We start from the raw sequence: 24,106 nt of genomic DNA on the forward strand, positions 1-24,106 counted from the left end.
GGTGGTCCACTTGAACATTCCAACGCAAATATCTGTGGAACTACAATATATATTGAAAAACGACTTTCACGGGTATGAACGTAAGGCAGGGGCTCATGAAAGTAAATATTATGAGACATTCTCAGACGAAAGCAAATATTTTCAACGCAAACCTCTGTTTCTTTAAATGGACATTCCGTATTACTTCTTACGTAATCAAAAATATGAAAAATTGCCAAAATAATGGCACTGATTGGATCGCAATGCGTCGGTTACATCCAGAGAAATTGCAAAGCGAAGTTGACTCTTGTAATACACGAAACTCGCCGCAATTGCACATTCTGACATGCAGGCGTGGACCCAATGTTACTCATAATCGTGTTGTGATTGACGTACCACGATGTAACAAACGTTGTATCTGTTGCCGGCCGAAGTGGCCGTGCGGTTAAAGGCGCTGCAGTCTGGAACCGCAAGACCGCTACGGTCGCAGGTTCGAATCCTGCCTCGGGCATGGATGTTTGTGATGTCCTTAGGTTAGTTAGGTTTAACTAGTTCTAAGTTCTAGGGGACTAATGACCTCAGCAGTTGAGTCCCATAGTGCTCAGAGCCATTTGAACCATTTTTTTTTGTATCTGTTGCTATTTACACCGTTATTAAGTGAACTTAAAAACAATACAGATGTCCAGTGCATAAGAACCATTTAACCCTCTGTTAGATCTTTGGTCAGCCATTAATTACATTTACCCTTGCTGGTGACATTCGAGTTTTCTAGTACTTTAGTAGAGATCAAAAAAGCACGAACGAGTAAACCCTCTGAGAAGAAAATTAAGATGATGATGCGCCCTATTTAGGACAGTCTCGGCCTCAGGGTCCCTGGAATTTATGGTTCAAATGGCTCTGAGCACTATGGGACTTAACTTCTGAGGTCATCAGTCCCCTAGAACTTAGAACCATTTAAACCTAACTAACCTAAGGACATCACACACATCCATGCCCGAGGCAGGATTCGAACCTAGGACCGTAGCGGTCGCACGGCTCCAGACTGTAGCGCATAGATTCGCTCGTCAAACTGCGGCCGGCCCCCTGGAATTTATAATATCCCCTATGAGTGTGGAAGCAATTATATAGGTCAGACCATTCGTACCGTTTCAGACTGCTGTGCAGAACACCAACAGCATATTAAAAATAGAGAACTAGAGAAATCAGCACTTGTGGAGCACAGCGTCACTAAGAAACATAAAATACTGTTTGATGAAAGAAAAATTTTGTCACATGCCTCCACATACTGGGATTCTGTCATTAAGGAGTCTGTTGAAAACAGAATGAACGATGAGAACTTTAACCATGAAAGAGGATATTACCTGAGCGGTGCATGGAAACGAGCACTCGATGCAGAGAAGCAGCAGAGACATTCCTTGCAGTGTTTACGTTCCCACGGAAGCGGTGGCGCCACCAGTGCAGACACTGACACCGTCTGCGACAGCAGTACATAATCGCCGAGCAATCAGAAGCCGAACAATCAGAAGCCATCCACAGGCTATATAAGGCCACCATAGCAGCAGTGAAGACAGTCAGTTGCTCCCTACGATGGCGATGGAGGCTATCGTCTAAAGCTCGAGATTTTATCCCAAACTGACGCGGCAAGAAAACCGAGAATGTTTTACATATGAGTAAGCCCTTTCCTTATTCTTCATTATCTGTGACTAGACATCTGTACTGCTTCCAGTCAACTTTAGTAACAACGCAAATAGCAATAAGTATATCGTTTGTTGCAACGTGTACATCAATCACATTGTCATTATGAGCAACATGGTTCACACTTGCATCTCAAGATGTGGAAAAGCGTCGTGTTTCATTTACATCAAACGTCGACTTCGCTCTGAACTCTCTTCGGATGTAATTGACGTATTGCAATGCAACCAACGCCATTCTCTCTGGGATTTTTCATACTATTGATTGCGTAAGAAATAACACAGTGTCCACTTTTAAAAAAATGAACATAGGTTTGCATTGAAAATTATAGTCGCTTACGTTTTAGATTGGTTGGTTGGTTGGTTGGTTTGGGGAAGGACACCAGACAGCGCGGTCATCGGTCTCATCGGATTAAGGAAGGATTGGGAAGGAAGTCGGCCGTGCCCTTTCAGAGGAACCATCCCGGCATTTGCCTGGAGTGATTTAGGGAAATCACGCAAAACCTAAATCAGGATGGCCGGACGCGGGATTGAACCGTCGTCCTCCCGAATGCGAGTCCAGTGTCTAACCACTGCGCCACCCCGCTCGGTCGCTTACGTTTTAGAATGTGTCATAGTATTTACTTTGATGAGCTCCTGCCTTCCATATATACCCTTGAAAGTCATCTATTGTGATTCCAGAGATATTTGTACTGAATTGTTTATGTGGGCCACCCTGTGTAAGTGGCGTGAAGAGCGTCGTATGTCGAGTGATCACTGTGAAGCATAAGGAGATGCAGCAAAAAAAAGGTTCAAATGGCTCGTAGCACTATGGGATTAACATCTGAGGTCATCAGTCCCGTAGACTTAGAGCTACTTAAACCTAACTAACCTAAGGACATCACAATCATCCTTGCCTGAGGCAGGATTCGAACCTGTGACTGTAGCAGCAACGCGGATCTGGACTGAAGCGCCTAGAACTGCTCAGCTGGCTGAGATGCAGCATACTTGTCCATTTGACCAGCTGGTCGAATCATGTAAAAGGGCAGGCTCACTTGTCGGCAAGGTTCCGTTCTGTCACTTCTAACTCCCACAAGAGATGATCATCGTGTTGTGCACCAAGCATGTCATAACCCCATCACATGTGCACCTGCCATCCCTAAACAAGCCATCCCGGATCATTGGTCAGAGAGTAGTGGCCGGCCGGTGTGGCCGTGCGGTTCTAGGCGCTTCAGTCTGGAACCGCGTGACCACTACGGTCACAGGTTCGAATCCTGCCTCGGGTATGGATGTGTGTGATGTCCTTAGGTTAGTTAGGTTTAAGTAGTTCTTAGTTCTAGGGGACTGATGACCTTAGATGTTGAGTCGCATAGTGCACAGAGCCATTTGAACCATTTTTTTCGGAGAGTAGCAGTAGTTGGACTAGTGAAGTCCCTACTCCCCCACAAAGGTAGACGTTAACACCACCTGACAGAAAGCTGCATCCAAAAATGTGCCGTGACCAGGGAGCATGGACTGCTTATTGCATTGTGTTCATGTCACATTATGGTTCTGGACTACACACGTGGCCATCATTGGCGAGTATGGTAGGGACCTGGGAACAAGTCCCATTCTTCCAATGTTTGGAGAGACACAACATTATCACTCTTGGTGTCGTGTTGTAGTGAGCAAACTGGTATGACTTCAGGTCACAGCTGATGGTGATTGAGGGGACTCTGATGACACAACAATGCTCATCCACACATGGCACACATCTCTATGAATTGCCTGTGTGATTTTGAGGTGGGCCAGTAAGATCCCCTGATCCGTCTGTGATAGTCAATGTGTGGATCCAATTCGAACAATTACTCCATCCCAGTGCCACTATCCAGGATATCAAGGATCAGTTACGGCATTTGTGGGCCAGCTTGCATCAACAATTCCCACCTGAATCAGCACATGAACCCATGTCGGAGGGGGTGCAACTCAACTGGTAAGTGGGCTCATACTACCAAGTTATTCGTAAATTTGAGTCGATTTTGTAATCATTAAAATAACATCACATGTCCTGACAACTTCCTCTCAATCCATTAAGTGTCATTTTATTTCCTCCGCACATTCTCAATTATTCACTTTTTTTTGTTAGGCAGTGTACATGCAGTGTGAGGTTTAACACCTTCACTTTGTGAACTACCTCCAAAATTTGTTTAAGTTCAATTCGGTAACAGAATGCAACATCATTGTACTACAGGCAGACTGGTACTCCTACTCGGGAAATTGTCCATTTAAACTTGAGCGTTCTTGTTGCGCAATCTCTGTGTGTAAAGAGACAGACTAATTAAAAGGCCTCGAGCTTTCGGAGTCAGAGCGACATAGTCAAGAGAAGCGAACTGCAGCATACTAACGCAGGGCGCGCTCGGTCCTGGCTGCCGCGGCGCCTGGATCGGCGGCGCGCTACGTCGGACCAGCGCCTGCGCAGTCGCAGAAACGAGTCCCGCCAATCAGGGGGCGTCCGAGGCGGGCTGCCCGTCCAGTAGCGCCGGCTGCCGTCTTCCGCCTGCCGAGACAAGTGTGCAGCTGTAGCCACCACAATAACTGCGAGACATCATACAAATATGACCGTCAGCTACTGCAGACTTCTCAAAGCGAAGTACAAGGGGCACCCAGAATGTTAACTGAAGCAAAACGTAATAGTCTGAAACGTCCCCTTAGAAAAATTAAGAATGACATGCTAGTCAACCTCTTACGTTATGTCATTTTCAAACAGCTGAGCAAAACTGAACGTACTCAGATATTTCTCTCTTTACTCATTCTGATCATGACTAAACTGACACACAATATTTTTACCGCAAAGCAACCTGACTTTCAATAATCCCTACAAAAGAATGGCCCTGACTAACAATAACCTATACCTTTCATGAATCACTTACCTCACAAAAATCTTCGTTACTCGAACTACTGCAATGCAGCGAGCACCAATACTGCCAGCTAAAAATAAGATTCTAACTACTGAAGGCACTAACTACTGATAGGCCTAGTTATCAAATGAAAGATTTTGACAGAGATCAAACAATGTATTCACCTTAATAATGTTCAAAAGTCATCATTTATATATATATCTATCAATTCATGACATCCATCTTTACAAATTTCCTTTTTCCGACCGACACATGTCCAGATAGTCCACTCTCAAAACTCCGGCATCTCTCTCCCCACATCCACCACTGCTGGCGGCTCACCTCCAACTACACACCGCTACGCGCTGTTCACATCCAACTGCCCAACACTTCACAAGCGAATATCACAACAATGAGTCCAACCAGCCACAGACTGCACACAGCACAGTCAGTGATTTTCATACAGAGCGCTACTTGGGGTTACCAACATAAAAACCCAAACAGCCTACTAACAAGTCTAGTCTACAGAACTATTAGAAAAATAATTAAAAACGCATTAATTCAGGAAAAATTCAAACCATCTGGACAAAAATTGAGTTTGTTGTAACAACGATATTGTAAAAACTACCACTACCAAACAGCCTTGCAGGTCAGTTCAATCATCTGCACATAAAAAAAAACTGCATGTCCGACAGTGGATGCCGTGAGACTAAATGACGTGTCGAAAAGATTCGACCATGGTAGAGGGCTATTGGTAGACTGAAGGCAGGGCAAAAGTACAAAAATAGCTGTATTACTGAATAGCGTGGTTCTAATTCACTTTTCTCCAGTAAACGAAAATTTTGGGGAAACAAAAATTTTGATTAGACTATTTAATAATAGTTCCCGAAATCTAGCTTTTAGTTAGTGAATCTACTCTTATGTTCGGTAACAGAAGTAACAGAAAGAAAAATCTTGGTCACAAGGAAGCGAGTTAAGTCTCTTTGCTACAAAATCACTGGATTTTTCTGTATATTATCGTTAAAAATCAATTGTAGTTTTTATCTTTTCACCGTAAAAAATAACACACCATTCACATCATCTCAAGCAATGTTTAAGTTACTAGATTTAGGAAAAAAAGATTTGTGTTAGTCTGAAAGCATCGAAGAGAAGTTGTAAACTTCACACCAAGAGTTCGAAAAATCATTATTTACGGGAAACAGTATTTACTTGGACTAGAAAGAAAACAGGTTTAATAATGTGGGTTGATAATGTCCACGAGTTATCCCTAATTTACTTAAAAGATGATTCGCGTCATCAAACGTTTCATTAAATATTCCGCCGGGTGGCCCCAAATTTTGAAATATACTCTTCATACTGTTCTTTCTGGTGATCACAATGGACAGCAACAATCTATAAGATTTAGTAAGTTCGACCGACGATGAAAAAGATTTGTGCAGTGCACTAATGTTTGATATTTGCTATTATCCAATGAAAAGATCAGAACTGCGATCACGTCTAAAAGACTTTGTAGTTTTGCTACTGTCATCAAAAGGTATTGTACAGCACTATTGATCAATGGGGCAAATGATCTCCTGACAGACGACTCCCATATAATCTTGCAAACTGAGAGCAGAAGCCAGTCACCTTTATTGTAGAGGTGGAACCTGAAAGCATTTATTCAATGGAACACGGAGTAGTCTGTGGAACAAGGAGCAGAAATACATACAGTGAACGAGGGTAAACAGACCACAAGTGTTACAGGAATTTCCATAAAGCAGTCGGTGCCCATTAATCAATAAACGTATACACAAAGACCGCATTATAGTCAAGAACATTCACTGGAAATGTTCGATACACAAGGAAAGCCAAGTGTCTAGGTGGCTGTATATCTATTGTTGGCTCTGGAGTTGTGGTCCAGAATGTGATTGTCCTTCACTTTTGATATTACTTCCCGTGACGCTTCCGTGAAGCAATATTTGTGGAGACACACTTGATGCGTTACTCGCTGAGTCCATTCGGGATGAATGTCGAAACCCACCAAACATCTGTCAAAGGTACGCTTTCAGAATGTATGGTGCCATATCTTTACATGGACGCACAGATTTCCGAATTGTGAGCTGTAGCCCATCAATTCATCTCTGGTTGAAATCGAAGAGTTGCGGAGCTGTCAGAGACAAGGGTTTCGTTAGGGAAGTGTGTGGGACCGCTGTTGTTCTCTATGTACGAGTACATAAGTGATCTGACGAACAGGGTGAGCAACAATTTGTGGGTGTCTGCTGATGACTTACTTTACTTTTTCGTGTCCGGAAACTACAATTTGTTTGCCCAGTATTGTGGAATGTCCAGTGCTTCTTCTTTAGCCAGCCATAAATCGTCGAGGGTGCATCTTTGGGGGCAGGCAGGGCATTGTAGGAGATGTTCCATGTCCTGTCGAGTGCCGCAGTCGCATTTGTCGTCATTTTCGTCCAACAAACCCCATTTGATCAGATTAGATTTCACAGGAGCCACCCCAGTTCTGATGCGGTTAAGCATTCTCCAGGTTTTCCAATCACCAGAAACGCCGCTTAGTGGGTCCTCTCTTAGTGGATAGTAGATGGGGGGGCTCCTCTACGGCGCAACTTAGGAAACGGCGTCTGGATTTGAGTCTGCTGGGGCCACAGTCTAGGCCAAATATTGAGTGATGGGCATCAAAGGTTTGTTTTAGCTTCTCGGTATGTTCGTGGGCTTTCCTACGTGAGTTAGGGTTTGTGAAACCTGCGGCCCTGTGAAGATTTTCTATGGGGGTAGGTTTCACGCAGCCTGTCACTATCCTGCACGTTTCATTCAAGCTAATATCTACCTTTTTTGCGTGGGCGGATCTGTACCATTCCGGGCAGGCACATTCGGCAGTTGAGAAGCACAAAGCTTGGGCTGAAGTTCTGACCACGGTAGGTTTGGCACCCTATTTGCTATTGGACAGCTTTCTTATTAGGGAATTTCGTGCTTCTACTTTTTTGCGTGTTTTTTCGCAATGATATTTGTATGTCAATGTTCTGTCCAGCATGACGCCAAGGTAGGTGGGAGTATGTGTGTGTTCTAGTAGTGTCCCAAAATTGGTTCAAATGGCTCTGAGCACTATGGGACTCAATATCTTAGGTCATAAGTCCCCTAGAACTTAGAACTACTTAAACCTAACTAACCTAAGGACGTCACACACACCCATGCCCGAGGCAGGATTCGAACCTGCGACCGTAGCAGTCCCGCGGTTCCGGACTGCAGCGCCAGAACCGCACGGCCACCGCGGCCGGAGTAGTGTCCCATCCCAGGTAACACTGAGCCTGTACTCTGCCTGCCTCGAGTTCAGATGGAATGCACTCACTTGAGTTTTGGAGGGATTGGGTTTTAGAGAATTCTTTTTGTAGTAGGTTGACATTGTAGAAAGGGCGGTTTCTAGTTTCTCCTCGATGGCTTCAAACCTCTTGCCTTGAACTGTTATTGCCAGGTCGTCTGCATATACGAAAGTTTTGGTTTTGTCTGGAGTTGGTTGGTCATTTGTATATACTGTATGTTGACTAGGATTGGCGCCAACACGCTCCCTTGGGCGAGCCCATTTTTCTGATTCCGCCATTGACTCTTTTTCCTCTCAAGCATTACGAAGAACTGTCTATTTTGAAGCAGGGATTCGATTATCTTGACTAGGTGGTAGTCTTTCAGGGTCTCGTAGGTTTTATACAGTAGTGGCCGGTGATCTACTGTATCATAGGCGGAACTTAGGTCGACTAGTGCCAGCCCGGTGATTAGTTTATTCTCAAACCCATCCTCGATATGTTCCGTCAATGCCAGAATTTGACTGGTACAGGACTTTCCAGGTCTAAAACCTGCTTGGTGCGGAATTAGCTTCGAGTCAACGATCTTCTCTATTCTGTTGAGGATCAATCTTTCATAGAGCTTAAACAGGTGGCAGAGAAGGGTTATGGGTCGATAGCTCTTCGGAGACTCTGGGTCCTTCCCGGGTTTAAGAAGAGCCACCACTTTGGACTTCCTCTGCTGATGAATCTGTGGTGTGCGGAAAGGTCTCGTCATTGAGTGGTTGGAGGAGGGTACAAGATGACTCAACCAAAATTTCAAGTTGGTGTGATGAATAACAGCTAGCTCTAAATGAAGAAAAATGCAGCTTAATGCAATGGGTGAGAAAAACAATCCCACAGTGTTCGAATACAGCATTAGTAGGGTGCTGGTTGGCACAGTCAGACCGATTAAATATCTAGGTGTAACCTTACAAAGTGATACGAAACGGAATGAGCATGTAACGATTGTAGTACGGAAACAGTGGTCGCCTTCCGCTTATTGGGAGAAGTTTAGGAAAGTTTGGTTCATCTGTAATGGAGAATACGTATAGGACATTATGGTCGAGACGGCATGAAAAGGTCCCTGATGGCTCGTGGTGCTGTTTCAACTGCAAAGCGCAGACGGCTGCAGGCGAAAAAAATAGTCGGCTATAGCGCTGTGACAACTCTGTGGCGTTGCCGTAGAGTCGTTCACAAAATCGGGTTACATTATTGTTGAGGTAGGCTCGCGAAGCTGCCGCGCCCAGCCCATTGCAACTGTCAGCGACCAGCTTAGGCTGACTCAACTTTAGTGCGATCCATTCTTGAATACAGCTGCATTGTTTGGGATTAAAGGAAGACATCTAAGCAATTCAGATGCGGGCAGCTAAATTTGTTACCGGTAGTTTCGATCAACACGCAAGTATTATGGAGATGCTTAGGGAACTCAAATGGGAATTCCTGGAGGGAAGGCGACGTTCCTTTCGAGGAACGCTGTTGAGAAAATCCAGAGAACTGGCATTTGAAGCTGACTGTAGAACTGTTTTACTGCCACTAACATACATTTCACGTAAGGACCACGAAGATAGGATAGAATTTATGGCTCGTACCGAGGCATATAGGTAGTCGTTTCCCTCGCTCTGTTCGCGAGCGGGACAGTAAAGGAAACGAGTAGTAGTGATAAAAGGCACCTTGCGAAGTGCGTAGACGTAGACATGATTATTTTCTAGGCCAAACTCGGGAGGATTGACGAGGATGGTCTGCAGGTAAGTGGACTGGAAGAGAAGGATCTGCAGACGACGCTGGAGGAAGCTGCGTCGTCCCGCCTTTGTCTCCAGGCCCAGGGCGACGTTATTCCGGGGTTCAGGGCCGCAACCCTCGCTATTTATACCGGTACTGCACGCGTGTCCCACGTGTCACAGCACGCCTCTCGTGCCAGGCATGGCGTCACACTTTAGATCTGCACTAACTTGATAGCATCCTCAAGCCGTACCACCGATCGAGGACAACGATTAAGTTTATCTGCCTGGCAGTGGAAGGCTGTGATTTTCTGACGGGCGACGGGCTGGGCGACAGACGTAGAGCAAATTCCTTCGGCATTTCGAAAATCATTGGCGGAAATGGCAACCAAACGACTGTTCATATTGCTAAAGGGTATAAATATTTCGGATGTTGTCGTATTTTATATTGTCTTTTTGTATATGTTAATACATTTAATAGTGCCTGATCTCTCCCTAAGAAAATTTATACTAAATTTGCAGAGATGTGTTATGAACAGAAGATGATCTGTACAGATTGAAAGCGGTTACCACTAATAAATTATTTTCGATTTTACGATCACGACTGGTTTCTCCATCATAACTATTCTAAATATGTCATCAAAAATGATGGGATTTGTTAAGATATCAGGGAGTAACTTCCATGCTATTCGAGGAAGCTGTAGAGGGCCAAAGGTATAGCAGAGGACAGAAATACCAAATAATTGTGGACGTGCGGAGCAAATACTATCTGGGATGAAGAGGAGGCTGGCACAGGACATGAATTCGGGGCGGGCTGTATCAGATCAGTGAGAACGCTGTAAAAAAAAAACACTTGTTTTCTTACATAACCCCCTGCAAATCAATGTACTGCGTCCATCATTTCTCAAGTCAGTATAAACCTCCATGCAAGGCAGGTCTACATCTATACTACGCAAGCCACCTTACGGTGTGTGGAGGAGCGCATTCCGGTAGCGCTGTTGTTTACCGCTGTGGGTTCAAATGGCTCTGAGCACTATGGGACTTAACTCCTGAGGTCATCAGTCCCCTAGAACTTAGAACTACTTAAACCTAACTAACCTAAGGACACCACACACATCCATGCCCGAGGCAGGATTCGAACCTGCGACCGTAGCGGTCGCGCGGTTCCAGACTGTAGCGCCTAGAACCGCTCGGCCGCTGTCCCAGTAACGTTTAGGAATGATTCGTGCGAAGAACAGCAGCAGGTAAACTTCTATACGATCTCTATCTTGTCTAATTATCTCGTCATATTCACTTCCCGAGACGTTTGTGGGAGAAATTAATATTTTGCCCAGACTCTCGCTGGAACGAACGCTTTAGAAATTTCAAGAGTAAACCTCTGTGTGGTACACAACGCCACTCTTGTAGCGTCTGTCACATAGTTTGTTGTTGAGCACCTCCGTAACGCTGTGCTTTTCGGTGCTTTTCTCTATCTGTTCTATTAACCCGACTTGGTTAGGGAGCCAGATTGTCGGTCGAACAACTGTTTTGTGAGACATTTATTTTATTGATGAAAGACGTTTCCTATAAGTTCTCAGTGAATGTCAGTCTGACATCTGTTTTTTGTATTATCGGTATTTTTTGTGTTAATTCACTTTAGGGTGTTCCGGGAGGTTACTTCTAGGTATTTTACAGTAGTCACTGTTTCCAGTTGCGATAACTTGGAGGAAGAGGAGGAGATGGGATGTTGGAAGCTGGGTTAGGAATAGTCTTCTATGGGGAGTTGCTGTGCTGTGAAGTTATTCCGCAATCAACGGCAATAAATATCATTTGTCCTTTACACAAGCAATTCTAACTTCTTTGCCTGCTTGATGGAATGGTTCGTATCCTGTACTTCGGGTGATAGAAGATTTAGTATTTACCGACGTCCTCAAGGGTTAGCTTATCTCCATCCTTCCTCGGTTACTCCACACATGAAGTCGTGTTTATAAGATAGTAACAAATAAAACGAATTTATTGATGCATTAAAGATGTCACTTAGCAGTGCGCAAAGTGTGTCTTAAAATTAACTCGTACATTGGATCGTACGCAATCAGCAAGTCAAAAAACTTGTCATACTGCAAGCTCAAAATTATACTTTAAGAAAAGTTTGTGAAATATGGGTAGCAGTTGATAATTAGAGATGTTGGATGATTACACACGACGGTGGAACCAACGACGTAATTGTGTTCGTTATATGTCATCGTTACATTACCTGTAGGGAGATTACTCACCGACACCGGGAAACATGGATATGTACTTGATATACAGCGGAATGTGCACATAATTGCAAAAGTTCAGTTACGGGTTCTGCGGCCTTTCCGTTGTGTACTGCTGTTGGTAACGGTTCCTGTGATGAATGATGAGAAGTGAACACGAGAAATCGTTAATTGGATGTGGGTAGACTGTCACACTGTTGTTCGTGATTTCATATGCTTCGTAATGAAATTAGCTGGTATTTCACTCGCGACAATTTAATCATTCAACGAATGAGCCGTGGACACCGCAAGTGCACTTTAACATACTTAAGTTTAAGTTATGTTCTTGAGTCTCAGTCTAATTTACCTAACCACCATCGCGAAAATCGCGACATGTTCTGGAAAAGACACCAAACGTATTGTGAGATATATGTGTAAATTGCATTTCTCAATTTTACTTCAATTTGCTGAATAAACTACTTATTCCTATGTACACGGTCCAGTTACATTACTGTGGTCACCGACTATGATCAACGTCAGCGTGCAATAACCAACCGCTGACGACAGGTGGCTGCGCTATCAGCGGACGGTATATAAAACATGTCGGGGGACGCGGAAAATGCAGTCGTTGTAATGCGGAAACGGAGTGATTTATCTGACGTCCAAAAAGGCTTGACCATTGGCTTTCAGGCCAAGAATGGAAGCATTTCCGAACGATTAAGTTCGTAATCTGTTCGCATGCCGCCGTGGTTAAGTATATCGAGTATGGCAAAATGGCGCTACCCAAAACTGACGCCAAGGACGTTGTGATCAACTACGGGCCATAGATGGCGGGGGTGAACGACGGCTGAGATGTGTACGACCTAATAGACACGCAATTTTTTTAAAGGACATCACATTCGGCATCAATTGTAGAAAGTATTTATTTCACAATTGCAATTTTGGCCTTCGAGCCATTTTCAAGTGGTACTGAAATAAATTTGGTTCAGCACGTCCTCTGTAGTAAACAGTGAGTATGGTGTCCTTTAAAAAATTCTACATGACTGTGAACACCGACCATGGTAAGCTAATCAGACGTGCAACTATTGAGCAACTGACTACCCTGATGAACCAAGGGGCAACCAACAGTATCTCCTCGACGCCCGTTCACCGAAAATTACTGCGTATGGACCTCCGCAGCAGGCGCGTGATTCACGCACTAGTGCTGAATGCTCTTCATCAGCGATGTATGCTGGATTTTGCACGCCGGTACCGCAACCAGATGTCCATTGAGTTGCTACAGATGGCCTTTGCAGATGAATAACGTGTTATGCTTCATTATTAGACAGATCGCTGTTGGCGTGTATGGCCCTGTAACAATCGTGCGCCCTTAAAACCCTCTCCATCCATCCACATGTCCACCCCGACATGCAGTTGGTTTCTTCCTCGGCACGATGGTATCAAATGGTTCAAATGGCTCTGAGCACTATGGGACTTAATATCTATGGTCATCAGTCCCCTAGAACTTAGAACTACTTAAACCTAACTAACCTAAGGACAGCACACAACACCCAGTCATCACGAGGCAGAGAAAATCCATGACCCCGCCGGGAATCGAACCCGGGAACCCGGGCGTGGGAAGCGAGAAGGCTACCGCACGACCACGATGGTATCTATTACCAGGAAAATGCAACGTGTCACACAGCTCACAGTGTACGTACGTGGTTCGAAGAGCACGATGAGTTTACCGTACTCCCCTGGCCACCAGACTCCCCAGATTTAAACCGAATCGAGAATCTGTTGGGCCATCTCGGAGGAACCTAACGCGGCTGGCCACGGCATTGGAGCTTTCAGTACCTTCTGGAACCTCACTGACATTCTAGCACGTCCGCACTGCAAGAGGTGGTTATCCATGCTTCTGATTAATGTCACATTAATGTGACTGGACTGTGAATGTGGGATTTCGATCAGCTTTCTAAATTATATACTGTTGTGCAACTTTTTAAGAGTACACTACTGTTTGCGTCTGGGATCAACAAGGGGACTGATAGGACGTTCTAGCGTGCATTCAGTGTTGTGAGTACTAGTACGTGTGAGATTAAGTTGCTGTTTCGACGCGTGTATGGAAGGTTGGTAATATTTTTTTTTTTTTTGTGGTTTTAGGGCGCACAACTGCAATGGTCATTAGCGCCCTGACTACTCTAAGAATGCACCGCGAGGCACAAGTTGACAACAACAACTAAAAGGGAAAACACGATAAAAGACAGACTGACAGGCATAGGATTAAAAAACAGCATCATCAAATGTCCTTAGCGAGGTTTGTCAAATTGATAAAACGAAGAACACGAGCAGCTGCTCGTGGGTCATCCACTAAAATGGCATCGAAAGTATTTGGCAGGTTAAGATCTAGGCGCAGTGTGTTAAGATCTGGACAGGACATTAAAATGTGTCTAACCGTCAGCAAGTGCCCACATGGGCAGAACGGCGCCGGCGCAGCCGTCAGCAGATGGCGATGGCTGAACCGGCAGTGTCCAATTCTTAACCGGGCCAAAACTACCTCCTCCCGCCGAGAAGGGCGTGAGGAGGACGTCCAAGCCACGGGAAGAGGTTTTAAGACCCGAAGCTTGTTGTCGGTAAGTGCAGCCCAATCGGCATGCCACAGTGATAAAATGCGCCGACAAATGACCCTGCTAAAATCGGACGAAGGGACACAACAAGAAGCTGTCCGAGGCTGGAGGACCGCAGCCTTGGCCGCGGCATCTGCAGCTTCGTTCCCAGGGATGCCGACATGGCCAGGAACCCACAGAAAGCTAACCGGAGAACCGACGTCCACCAGCTGCTGAAGAGATCGTTGGATCCGGTGTACGAAAGGGTGAACCGGGTACGGATCACTGAGGCTCTGGATGGCGCTCAGGGAATCTGAGCAGATGACATAAGCAGAATGTCGGTGGCGGCAGATGTAAAGAACAGCCTGGTAGAGGGCAAAGAGCTCAGCTGTGAAGACCGAACAATGGCCATGGAGCCGGTATTTGAAACTTTGTGCCCCGACAATAAAGGAACACCCGACCCCGTCATTGGTCTTAGAGCCATCTGTATAAATGAAAGTCATGTTGATGAACTTCGAACGAAGATCCAAAAAACGGGAGTGGTAGACCGAACCGGGGGTGACCTTTTTTGGGAGCGAGCTGAGGTCAAGGTGAACGCGGACCTGAGCCTGGAGCCAAGGTGGCGTGTGGCTCTCGCCCACTCGAAAGGTTGCAGGGAGTGAAAAATTAAGGTGTTGAAGGAGGCGACGAAAGCGAACTCCAGGGGGTAGCAGGGCAGAGACATACAACCCGTATTGACGGTCAAGAGAGTCGTCAAAAAAGGAACGATAAGACGGATGGTCGGGCATTGACAGTAGCCGACAGGCATACCGACAAAGCAGTATATCGCGCCGGTAGGTGAGTGGCAATTCGCCAGCGTCAGCATGAAGACTCTCTACGGGACTCGTATAAAATGCTCCGATCGCAAGTCGTAAACCCCGATGTTGTATGGAGTTGAGGCGGCGTAAGATGGATGGCCGTGCAGAGGAGTATACGAAGCTCCCATAATCCAGCTTGGAGCGGACGATCGACCGATATAGACGAAGGAGGACGGTTCGATCCGCTCCCCACGACATACCACTGAGAACACGGAGGACATTTAAAGAACGGGTACAACGGGCGGCCAAATATGACACATGTGGAGACCAGCTAAGTTTCCTGTCAAATGTAAGGCCTAAAAATTTGGTTGTCTCCACGATTGGGAGAGCAACGGGACCGAGTCGTAAGGACGGTGGGAGAAACTCTTTGTAGCGCCAGAAGTTAATACAGACCGTCTTCTCGGCAGAAAAACGGAAGCCATTGGCGACACTCCAGGAGTAAAGACGGTCAAGAGAACGCTGAAGACAGCGCTCCAGGACACGTGTACACTGCGCGCTGCAATAGATGGTAAAATCGTCCACGAAAAGGGAGCCTGATACATCAGCTGGGAGGCAATCCATTATTGGATTGATCGCGATGGCGAAGAGAGCGACGCTCAAAACTGAGCCCTGTGGCACCCCATTCTCCTGGCGAAAGGTGTCGGACAGGACAGAACCCACACGTACCCTGAACTGTCGATCCATTAAAAAGGAACGAATAAAAAGAGGGAGGCGACTGCGAAGGCCCCATGTATGCATGGTGCGGAGAATGCCCGCCCTCCAACAGGTGTCGTAAGCCTTCTCCAAATCAAAGAACACAGCCGCGGTCGGGCGCTTCCGCAAGAAGTTATTCATAATGAAGGTCGACAAGGTAACCAGATGGTCAACAGCAGAGCGGCGCCTACGAAATCCACATTGTACATTGGTAAGTAGGCGTCGAGACTCGAGCAGCCAAACCAATCGAGAGTTAACCATTCGCTCCATCACTTTACAGACACAGCTGGTAAGCGAGATAGGTCGATAACTGGAAGGCAAGTGCTTGTCCTTCCCCGGCTTAGGAATCGGGACAACAATAGACTCGCGCCAGCATGCGGGAACATGTCCCTCAATCCAGATGCGATTGTATGTACGAAGAAGAAAACCTTTACCCGCAGGAGAAAGGTTCTTCAGCATCTGAATATGAATAGAATCTGGCCCTGGAGCGGAGGACCGTGATCGGCCAAGTGCGTTTTCGAGTTCCCGCATGGTGAATGGGGCATTATAACTTCCACAATTCGAGGAGCGGAAGTTAGGTGGCCTAGCCTCCTCTGCCTGTTTGCGGGGGAGGAAGGCAGGGTGGTAATGAGCGGAGCTCGAAACCTCTGCGAAAAAGCGGCCGAAGGCATTGGAGACAGCCTCAGGGGCCACAAGGACGTCATTCGCGACCTTCAAGCCAGAAACTGGTGAGTGGACCTTAGTGCCAAATAGCCGGCGCAGGCTACCCCAGACAACAGAAGAAGGAGTAAAACTGTTGAAGGTGCTTGTGAAAGCAGCCCAGCTGGCTTTCTTGCTTTCTTTGATAATACGACGACACTGAGCACGTAATCGTTTATAATTGATACAATTCACCACTGTAGAGTGGCGTTTAAATGTGCGTAAAGCACGTCGACGAGCACGTAAAGCGTCTCTACATGCTGCGGTCCACCAGGGGACCGGTACGCGACGTGGAGAAGAAGTAGGGTGAGGGATGGAATATTCAGCAGCAGCGAGAATGACTTCCGTGAGGTGTGCGACCTGACGATCGCAGCTTCTGAAGGTTTGATCCTGAAAGGTCGCCCTGGAAGAGAAGAGCCCCCAGTCTGCCTTGGAGATGGTCCAATTAGAGGAGCACGGAGAGGGGGTATGCTGCAGGAGATGGATAACACACGGGAAGTGGTCGCTCGAATATGTATCAGAAAGTGCATACCACTCTAACCGGCGTGCAAGTTGGGGAGTACATATAGAGAGGTTTAAATGGGAATAGGTGTGAGATGTGTCCGAAAGAAAAGTAGGGGCGCCAGTATTGAGGCAGACAAGATTGAGCTGGTTGAAAAGGTCCGCTAACAAGGAGCCCCTCGGGCAGGATGCTGGAGAGCCCCAAAGGGGATGGTGGGCATTGAAGTCTCCAGTTAACAAAAATGGTGCAGGTAGCTGAGCAATAAGTTGCATCATGTCTGCCCTGGTAACGGCAGATGACGATGGAGTGTAAACGGTACAAAAGGAAAACGTAAAAGTGGGGAGAGTAATGCGGATGGCAACTGCCTGCAGGCCGGTGTGCACCGTGATGGGATCGTAGTAAATATCATCCCGGACCAGCAACATAACCCCTCCATGAGCTGGGATACCTACCACAGGGGGTAGGTCAAAACGCACAGAGGTGTAGTGTGCCAAGGCAATTTGATCGCATGGGCGTAGCTTCGTTTCCTGGAGGGCTACGACGAGCGGACGGTGCAAGCGGAGCAGCAACTTCAAGTCCTCTCGGTTGGAGCGAATGCTGCGAATATTCCAGTGAATAAGTGCCATCGTAAGAAAAGGAAGATGATAGAAGGGGTCACCTCGAAGGCCGCTTAGGGCCTGGCTTCGAGCGAGCACTGCCGCCGCTATCAGTAGGCGGACAGTCATCGTCCATTAGGTCTATAGGTTCATCGGCCATCTCGGGAGGATGGCCGGGAGGGAGAGCTTCCTCCGCCGGTGAACGGCCAGATGTACGGCTACCAGCGGTGCGGCCAGGCGAAACGGATGACGGCCTGGGGCGGCAACCGCTGGGTGGCGCAGGAGAAGAAATGCGCCGTGGCGGAGAAGGAGAACTGTGCTTCCTATGAGCCTTTTTGGAAGGACGTTTGGTGGAAGTACCGGTCGAAGGCTGGGAGGTCGAGGTATGTAGGAAGTCTGCACGGGATGGTTCCTTCTTGAAGGCCCGTGCATCGGACTTCGGGGTCTTCGTCTTAGCAGAAGCTGATGAAGGGGCTGGTGTCTGTGAGGTGATGGGAGGAAGAGGAGACGTCGACCGCGCGATCTTAGCACTGGCCGAACGGACGACCGTGGTGCTGAAGGTCAGATCGCATGTCTGGGTTGCTACCTCCCTGGTAGTCCGAGGAAAGGCGAGGACAGTACTGTATTTCCCCGCTGGGAGCAGCGTGGGCTTCCTACTAGCCAATAGCTTGCGAGCAGCCGAGGTGGACACTTTCTCTTTGACCCGAATTTCTTGGATACAGCGTTCTTCCTTATAGACAGGACAGTCGCGGGAGGATGCGGCATGGTCACCCTGACAGTTCACACAACGAGGAGACGGAGGTGGACAGTCGCCCTCATGGGCATCCCTGCCACAAGTGACACATTTAGCCGCATTGGAACAAGACTGTCGAGTGTGATTGAAACGCTGACACTGGTAGCAGCGCGTAGGTGTCGGGACATAGGGGCGAACAGAAATAACCTCGTAGCCCGCCTTGATGCGCGATGGCAGCTTAACACTATCGAAGGTTAAGAAAAGTGTCCGGGTCGGTACAAGGTCATTGTTGACCTTTTTCATGACCCTATGGACAGCCGTCACGCCCTGTTCAGCGAGGAAAGATTGAAGCTCCTCGTCAGTCAATCCGTCGAGGGAGCTAGTATAGACTACACCACGAGACGAATTCAAAGTTCGGTGGGCCTCCACTCGGACAGGGAACGTGTACAGGAGTGTGGCCCGAAGCAGTTTTTGTGCCTGAAAGGCACTCTCAGTTTCTAGTAATAAGGTACCGTTACGCAACCTGGTACAAGATTTGACAGATCCGGCTATGGCATCTACGCCCTTCTGAATAACGAAAGGGTTGACAGAGGAAAAATCCTTTCCGTCCTCAGATCGAGAAACGACGAGGAACTGTTGGGCAGGCGGTAGTACTTTTGTCACTGTTGGCTGGTCACGTTTCCGTTTTTGGGCAGAAGTCGAGAGAGATGGAGTAGAATCCATTGCGGAGGAATCCCCCATGATTGCCAGCGTCTCCGATGGCGCGCTCCTTCTTTGTGGGGACCCTCTCAGAGGGCACTCCCGCCTTAGGTGAATGTTTACACCTCAGGTCACACCTCCCGAGAAACAGACGGAGGGACCAATCGGCATGGTCAGAAGGTATCAGCTCAGGCAATCACCCCTCCCCGGGCCTGGCCTTTACCAGGGGGTACGCGCGTGCCTTACATGTCTACCCAGGGCGGGGACTTACGCGTTACCCCGTCACCGGCTACGTGTGCGAACGCGTGGGTCGGCCTTCAGGCACGCACAGGGAGGAAGGAATAAGAGGAAAAAGAAGAGAGAGAGAGAAAGAGGACAGACTGTCTCAAACGCCGAGGCGGAGACCAGAGAAGGCAATGAGAAGGCAAGGAGAAGAAGGCAATGAGAAGGCAAGGAAAAGAAGGCAATGAGAAGGCAAGGAGAAGAAGGCAATGAGAAGGCAAGGAGAAGGCAAGGAGAAGTCAAGGGAAAGAGTAAGGAAGACAGTGAGGTGGAGAAGAGCAAAGAAAGGAACCAACAAAAGGAAGGAAGAAACGAGAAGTGAAAAACCAAAAAGACCACAATAATAGGTCGAGGAATCGTCCGTCTCCGGACGCAGGCGCTAACTACCCCCGTGAGGGGGATGGACTCCTTTTAGTCGCCTCTTACGACAAGCAGGAATACCTCGGGCCTATTCTAATCCCTGGACCCGCAGGGGGGAGGTTGGTAATAGGACGCACTGCTTATCCTGCGAGCGTCACAGATCTTTCCTGAATCTGTCAGACAATATCCTACCACCACTTAACCCGTTGGATATCACCTTTATCAATATTATCAAAATAATTATTAATTAATGATGATTTTAATTAACGTCATTGTCAGAAGTGACAGTATGAAAATAATATTTTCCGTTGTTTCATTTTCGAACACGGGAAGGGGTAGACGTACTGGATTTTCTATAAGTACCTACGGAGCTCAAACAAACGATAGCCAAAAACTTCAAGATATACCGAAAACACACACACATCAATGGAGAGAGCGTCTCTTCAAGTTTGTAACTGATATTGCAGGCGCTCACTGTGAGTTTCATTTGTGATGTGGCAAACGCAGTACGCGCGTGCAATCTGTTGACAAGATGTATCTGGGAAGGAATGACAGCAATTATCTATGCTTATCTAGCAGTTGTGTTGCCTATCTGCAGGTGCGAACTAATTCGATGCAACAATACGGCGATGTGACTTGACAATGAAACTTAGAGGAGAGCACAACCTACAGGTGCAATCTGTAATTACAACAATTCTGCAACCGTTAGCAGGCTTTCCTTTATCAGAGAGACGCTGATAAATAACAAAAACATGCAGCAAATTCTCACTGCCTAGCTGATAACCTATCGTGGGCAACAGACGTCCCGATGGTAGTCGTAGGGTTAAAATTTGTGAGCTCGCTCCATACGTAGCCTACATATTAAAAGGAGGATCAGAATTGTACACAGCAAATGGATAATAGAGTAGGAGATTACAATGTGGATCAATGAAGCTTGCAAAAATCATTGCTGCTCATTTCACTCATGGCACTTTCAGCTGAGCCCATTAAGTCTCAAACTAAGCATCAGCCCGGAAGTCACTACAAATACCGAAAAAAAAATTATCCTATACACCACTTAATAAACTCTCAGCGCTCATCGAGGAGTTTGCGTTGTTTTTTTACTAAATAATTTGCAACAATACGAGATTAGAAGCTTTCGAAATGTGGTGCTACAGAAGAATGCTGAAGATTAGATGGGTAGATCACATAACTAATGAGAAGGTATTGAATAGAATTGGGGAAAAGAGGAGTTTGTGGCACAACTTGACTAGAAGAAGGGATCGGTTGGTAGGACATGTTCTGAGGCATCAAGGGATCACCAATTTAGTATTGGAGGGCATCGTGGAGAGTAAAAATCGTAGAGGGAGACCAAGAGATGAATACACTAAGCAGATTCAGAAGGATGTAGGCTGCAGTACGTACTGGGAGATGAAGAAGCTTGCACAGGATAGAGTAGCATGGAGAGCTGCATCAAACCAGTCTCTGGACTGAATACCACAACAACTATTTGCAATAAATCCCATTTACATAATATCTTATGTACAAGAGGCGCTACATCTGTCCCATTTTGAAGTTATTTCGTAGATTATCCAGAAGAGGCGTTACCATAGCCCTTGTTTATTGTTGCCAATGTTCCTTACGTAATTTTCAAGACTACTTGCAAGCGATATATATCGAACGTACGACTGTCAAAGCGCCAGATATCGATTTTGATCACACCTTTGATAACAACGACAAAAGATGGACGATATCGTCTTTATTTACAGTGTTGACAAAAACAACGACAAAAGATGAATGTCTTCCAATGATGGAATTAAATGTAATTAAACTTTCTTTACGCGTCATCCAAACCCCTGGATATTTCTGCCTGTTGTGTACGCAGCCATGGGCAGTCCTTTCTCGCAGTAGCCAGGGTATACTCTACATACATCTGTCAAGAAAATTGGGAAAGTCTCGCAAGGAAGCAGTTTGCCACGTAACCGCCAGTTGTGGAAGTACTGGTACTGAAATATGCACAGTTCGTCTGTCTCCCAGTCAGCGTTCTCTTTTAATAGAGGATTTCTGAGATATTCTGCGTATGAACCTACAGATTTTCCAAAGTCACACTTTCCAATGAATGGCTGACAAATTTGTGATCAAATCCTTCTTTCTTCTGCTTTAAGACTTACAGCCGTCGGTAATTACTTTCATTCCTGGCAAGATGAAATGCTTAACAAGGAACACTAAAGTTTCGTTTATACCTCGAATACACTCTCACTATGAAGTACTTTCGAGCCTATCTTCCAATGCCACCAAACACCAAACCTGTTCAAAAGTCGTCGTTTCCTGTACTTGCGATTTGTGATGTGCAATGTATCTACTTCTACAACCTTGTTTTCTCCACCTACGAGAGCTCTATCATTCTTCACAGTCAAACAACACGCTCATGACAAAAAATCATAGTAATCGCAAATGGTTAGAGGATATTCTAGTTTCTGTAGCAGTAATTTCCAGTATATAATTTTAACCCAGCAAGACACTAAAATAATAATCTACTGTACTGTTAATTTACACGTATCGAACCACGTGTTTTATTCTAATCATAGATCTTTTGCGACATTTGATCAATACAAGTATAGTGCGAAGTCAATATCGTTCGTTTTTGTAACCAGCTTCGCACACATCTGCCCACGTCAATCCAAGCAATTCTTACAACAGTGATTCGGCAATAGATCATATCCCCAACAGAACTGTAAATAACTGTCCACGGTGCTCATCTCGTAATTAACTCACGCCATGTAAAGTAGTACGAATCGACACCGAATCGACTCCACTCATCTGTAGAACACTACTGACATCAGATGATCTGTTGTTGACGGTCGAGTATCATAAACAGTTACGTAACCCCAGCAATTCTTTTGCAACCGCTACTGCAGCGATGCCAAGTGGCTGGTACATATAAACACACTGCGAAACGACTGCGCATTGTATATATGGAATGCAGAAGCACATTCAAAACGCAAATGAGGTCGTATTTCGGAATTTACTCTGCTACTGTAAATTGCAGTAGCAACAAAGTATCTGGTTGTTATTGTATAAAATGTGTCTGAAATTCGCAAAGAAGCTTCTGAAAAGAATTACAATCAACGCAAAGCGTCACAATCTAGAAAAGACGTGCCAAGCTCTCGGATATACTTGTAATCAGTCCCTTTTGAACTTAAACACATTGTCACAATTCATTTAACATAACGATTACGACTCTGCTACTGAGAACCAAGTATACCTGTTTTACATTACACTGAGAATTTTATTTTTATATGTTGACAATGACAGGCGATAGGGTATTACCTTAACTACATTTTCTCTTTCGGGTGGAAAAGTCACCGCCACTTGTGTAACTTCTGAAAATTGAAGCGATGCTAGCGCTACAAGCGCGACTGTTCGTCGTAGACTGTGGTCGACGCTGTAAACAAAATCGATATCTGCCGGCTCGACAGTCGCGCGTGCGATATATATGCTTGCAAGTGATCTTGGAAATTACTCCGGATTAATGTAGTAGTGAAGTTTAGGCTGAGAGCAGATGTAAGACGTGATCACTCGGAGCAAGTCAGTACTCACGTCGTCAGCTGCGTCATCGTGCTCACAGCCGCAGGAGACGGTGCGTCTGCCCCGCGGCCTACGCCGACGCCTGCGCGCCCCATCTCCCTCGCGGTCCCCACAGCAGCCGCATAGCGGCGAACCCGAGCGCGACCGCCGGCCTACACCAGCTGGCATCTTCGCCGCGCCCGACCGCGACCCGCTTGTTTACTTCCAAAGAGCTTACATCGCAGTTGCCGCCATTACTCAAAACAGGTGAACGCGTCCGCAGATCACAGACATCCGTTACCTAAGAACCTACTGATATATACAGACGGCGTACCATGTGGCGTAAGCACCCATCTCTGCCTAGGGCTGTGTATGAACGCGACTCGAACTGTTCGAACAGTTTACGTCACAATTCGGGAGATCTCGGGTTCTGTTCGATCTTTTGATCGACCTGCAATCCAGTGACTTTTGTTGTACTATCACAACGACCAGTCTTAGTGTTTTTAATGCACTATCGATTTTAATAATAAAAATAACTGAAAAACCCGGGATGAAATATCTTCTAAGGCATAGATTATGCGTAACAACGACAACTAATAAATAAATAAAAGTTTACAGTCATGATTCTGTCCAATTCTCGAGCTTTTGCTCGTTGCACGATATAGTCTCATGGTATGACCTCCAAGACGGGACTTGCCGCTGTAATTAATTCTCGCAATAAAAGTTACAATCACTTTATTACGATACATTTCGGTTTTTTTTTTTCATTTAATTCCTGATTAATTGT

At 46.2% G+C, this 24,106-nt stretch overlaps 1 protein-coding gene across 1 annotated transcript in view; it reads right to left on the reverse strand.

The window, feature by feature from the left end:
* The window catches only part of LOC126092788 (serine-rich adhesin for platelets-like), a 112,868-nt gene extending 89,360 nt beyond the window's left edge, over window positions 1-23,508 (reverse strand). The window contains exons 1-2 of the mRNA XM_049908516.1: window positions 23,379-23,508; window positions 4,034-4,223 (exon numbers count right to left, since the gene is read on the reverse strand). Of these exons, the coding sequence (XP_049764473.1) occupies window positions 4,034-4,223; window positions 23,379-23,508 (320 nt within the window). The remainder of the gene's footprint in view (window positions 1-4,033; window positions 4,224-23,378) is intronic.
* Window positions 23,509-24,106: the final 598 nt, after the last annotated feature.

The sequence above is a fragment of the Schistocerca cancellata genome, chromosome 7 (genome assembly GCF_023864275.1).
Source record: "Schistocerca cancellata isolate TAMUIC-IGC-003103 chromosome 7, iqSchCanc2.1, whole genome shotgun sequence".
Classification (NCBI taxonomy): Eukaryota; Metazoa; Arthropoda; class Insecta; order Orthoptera; family Acrididae; genus Schistocerca; species Schistocerca cancellata.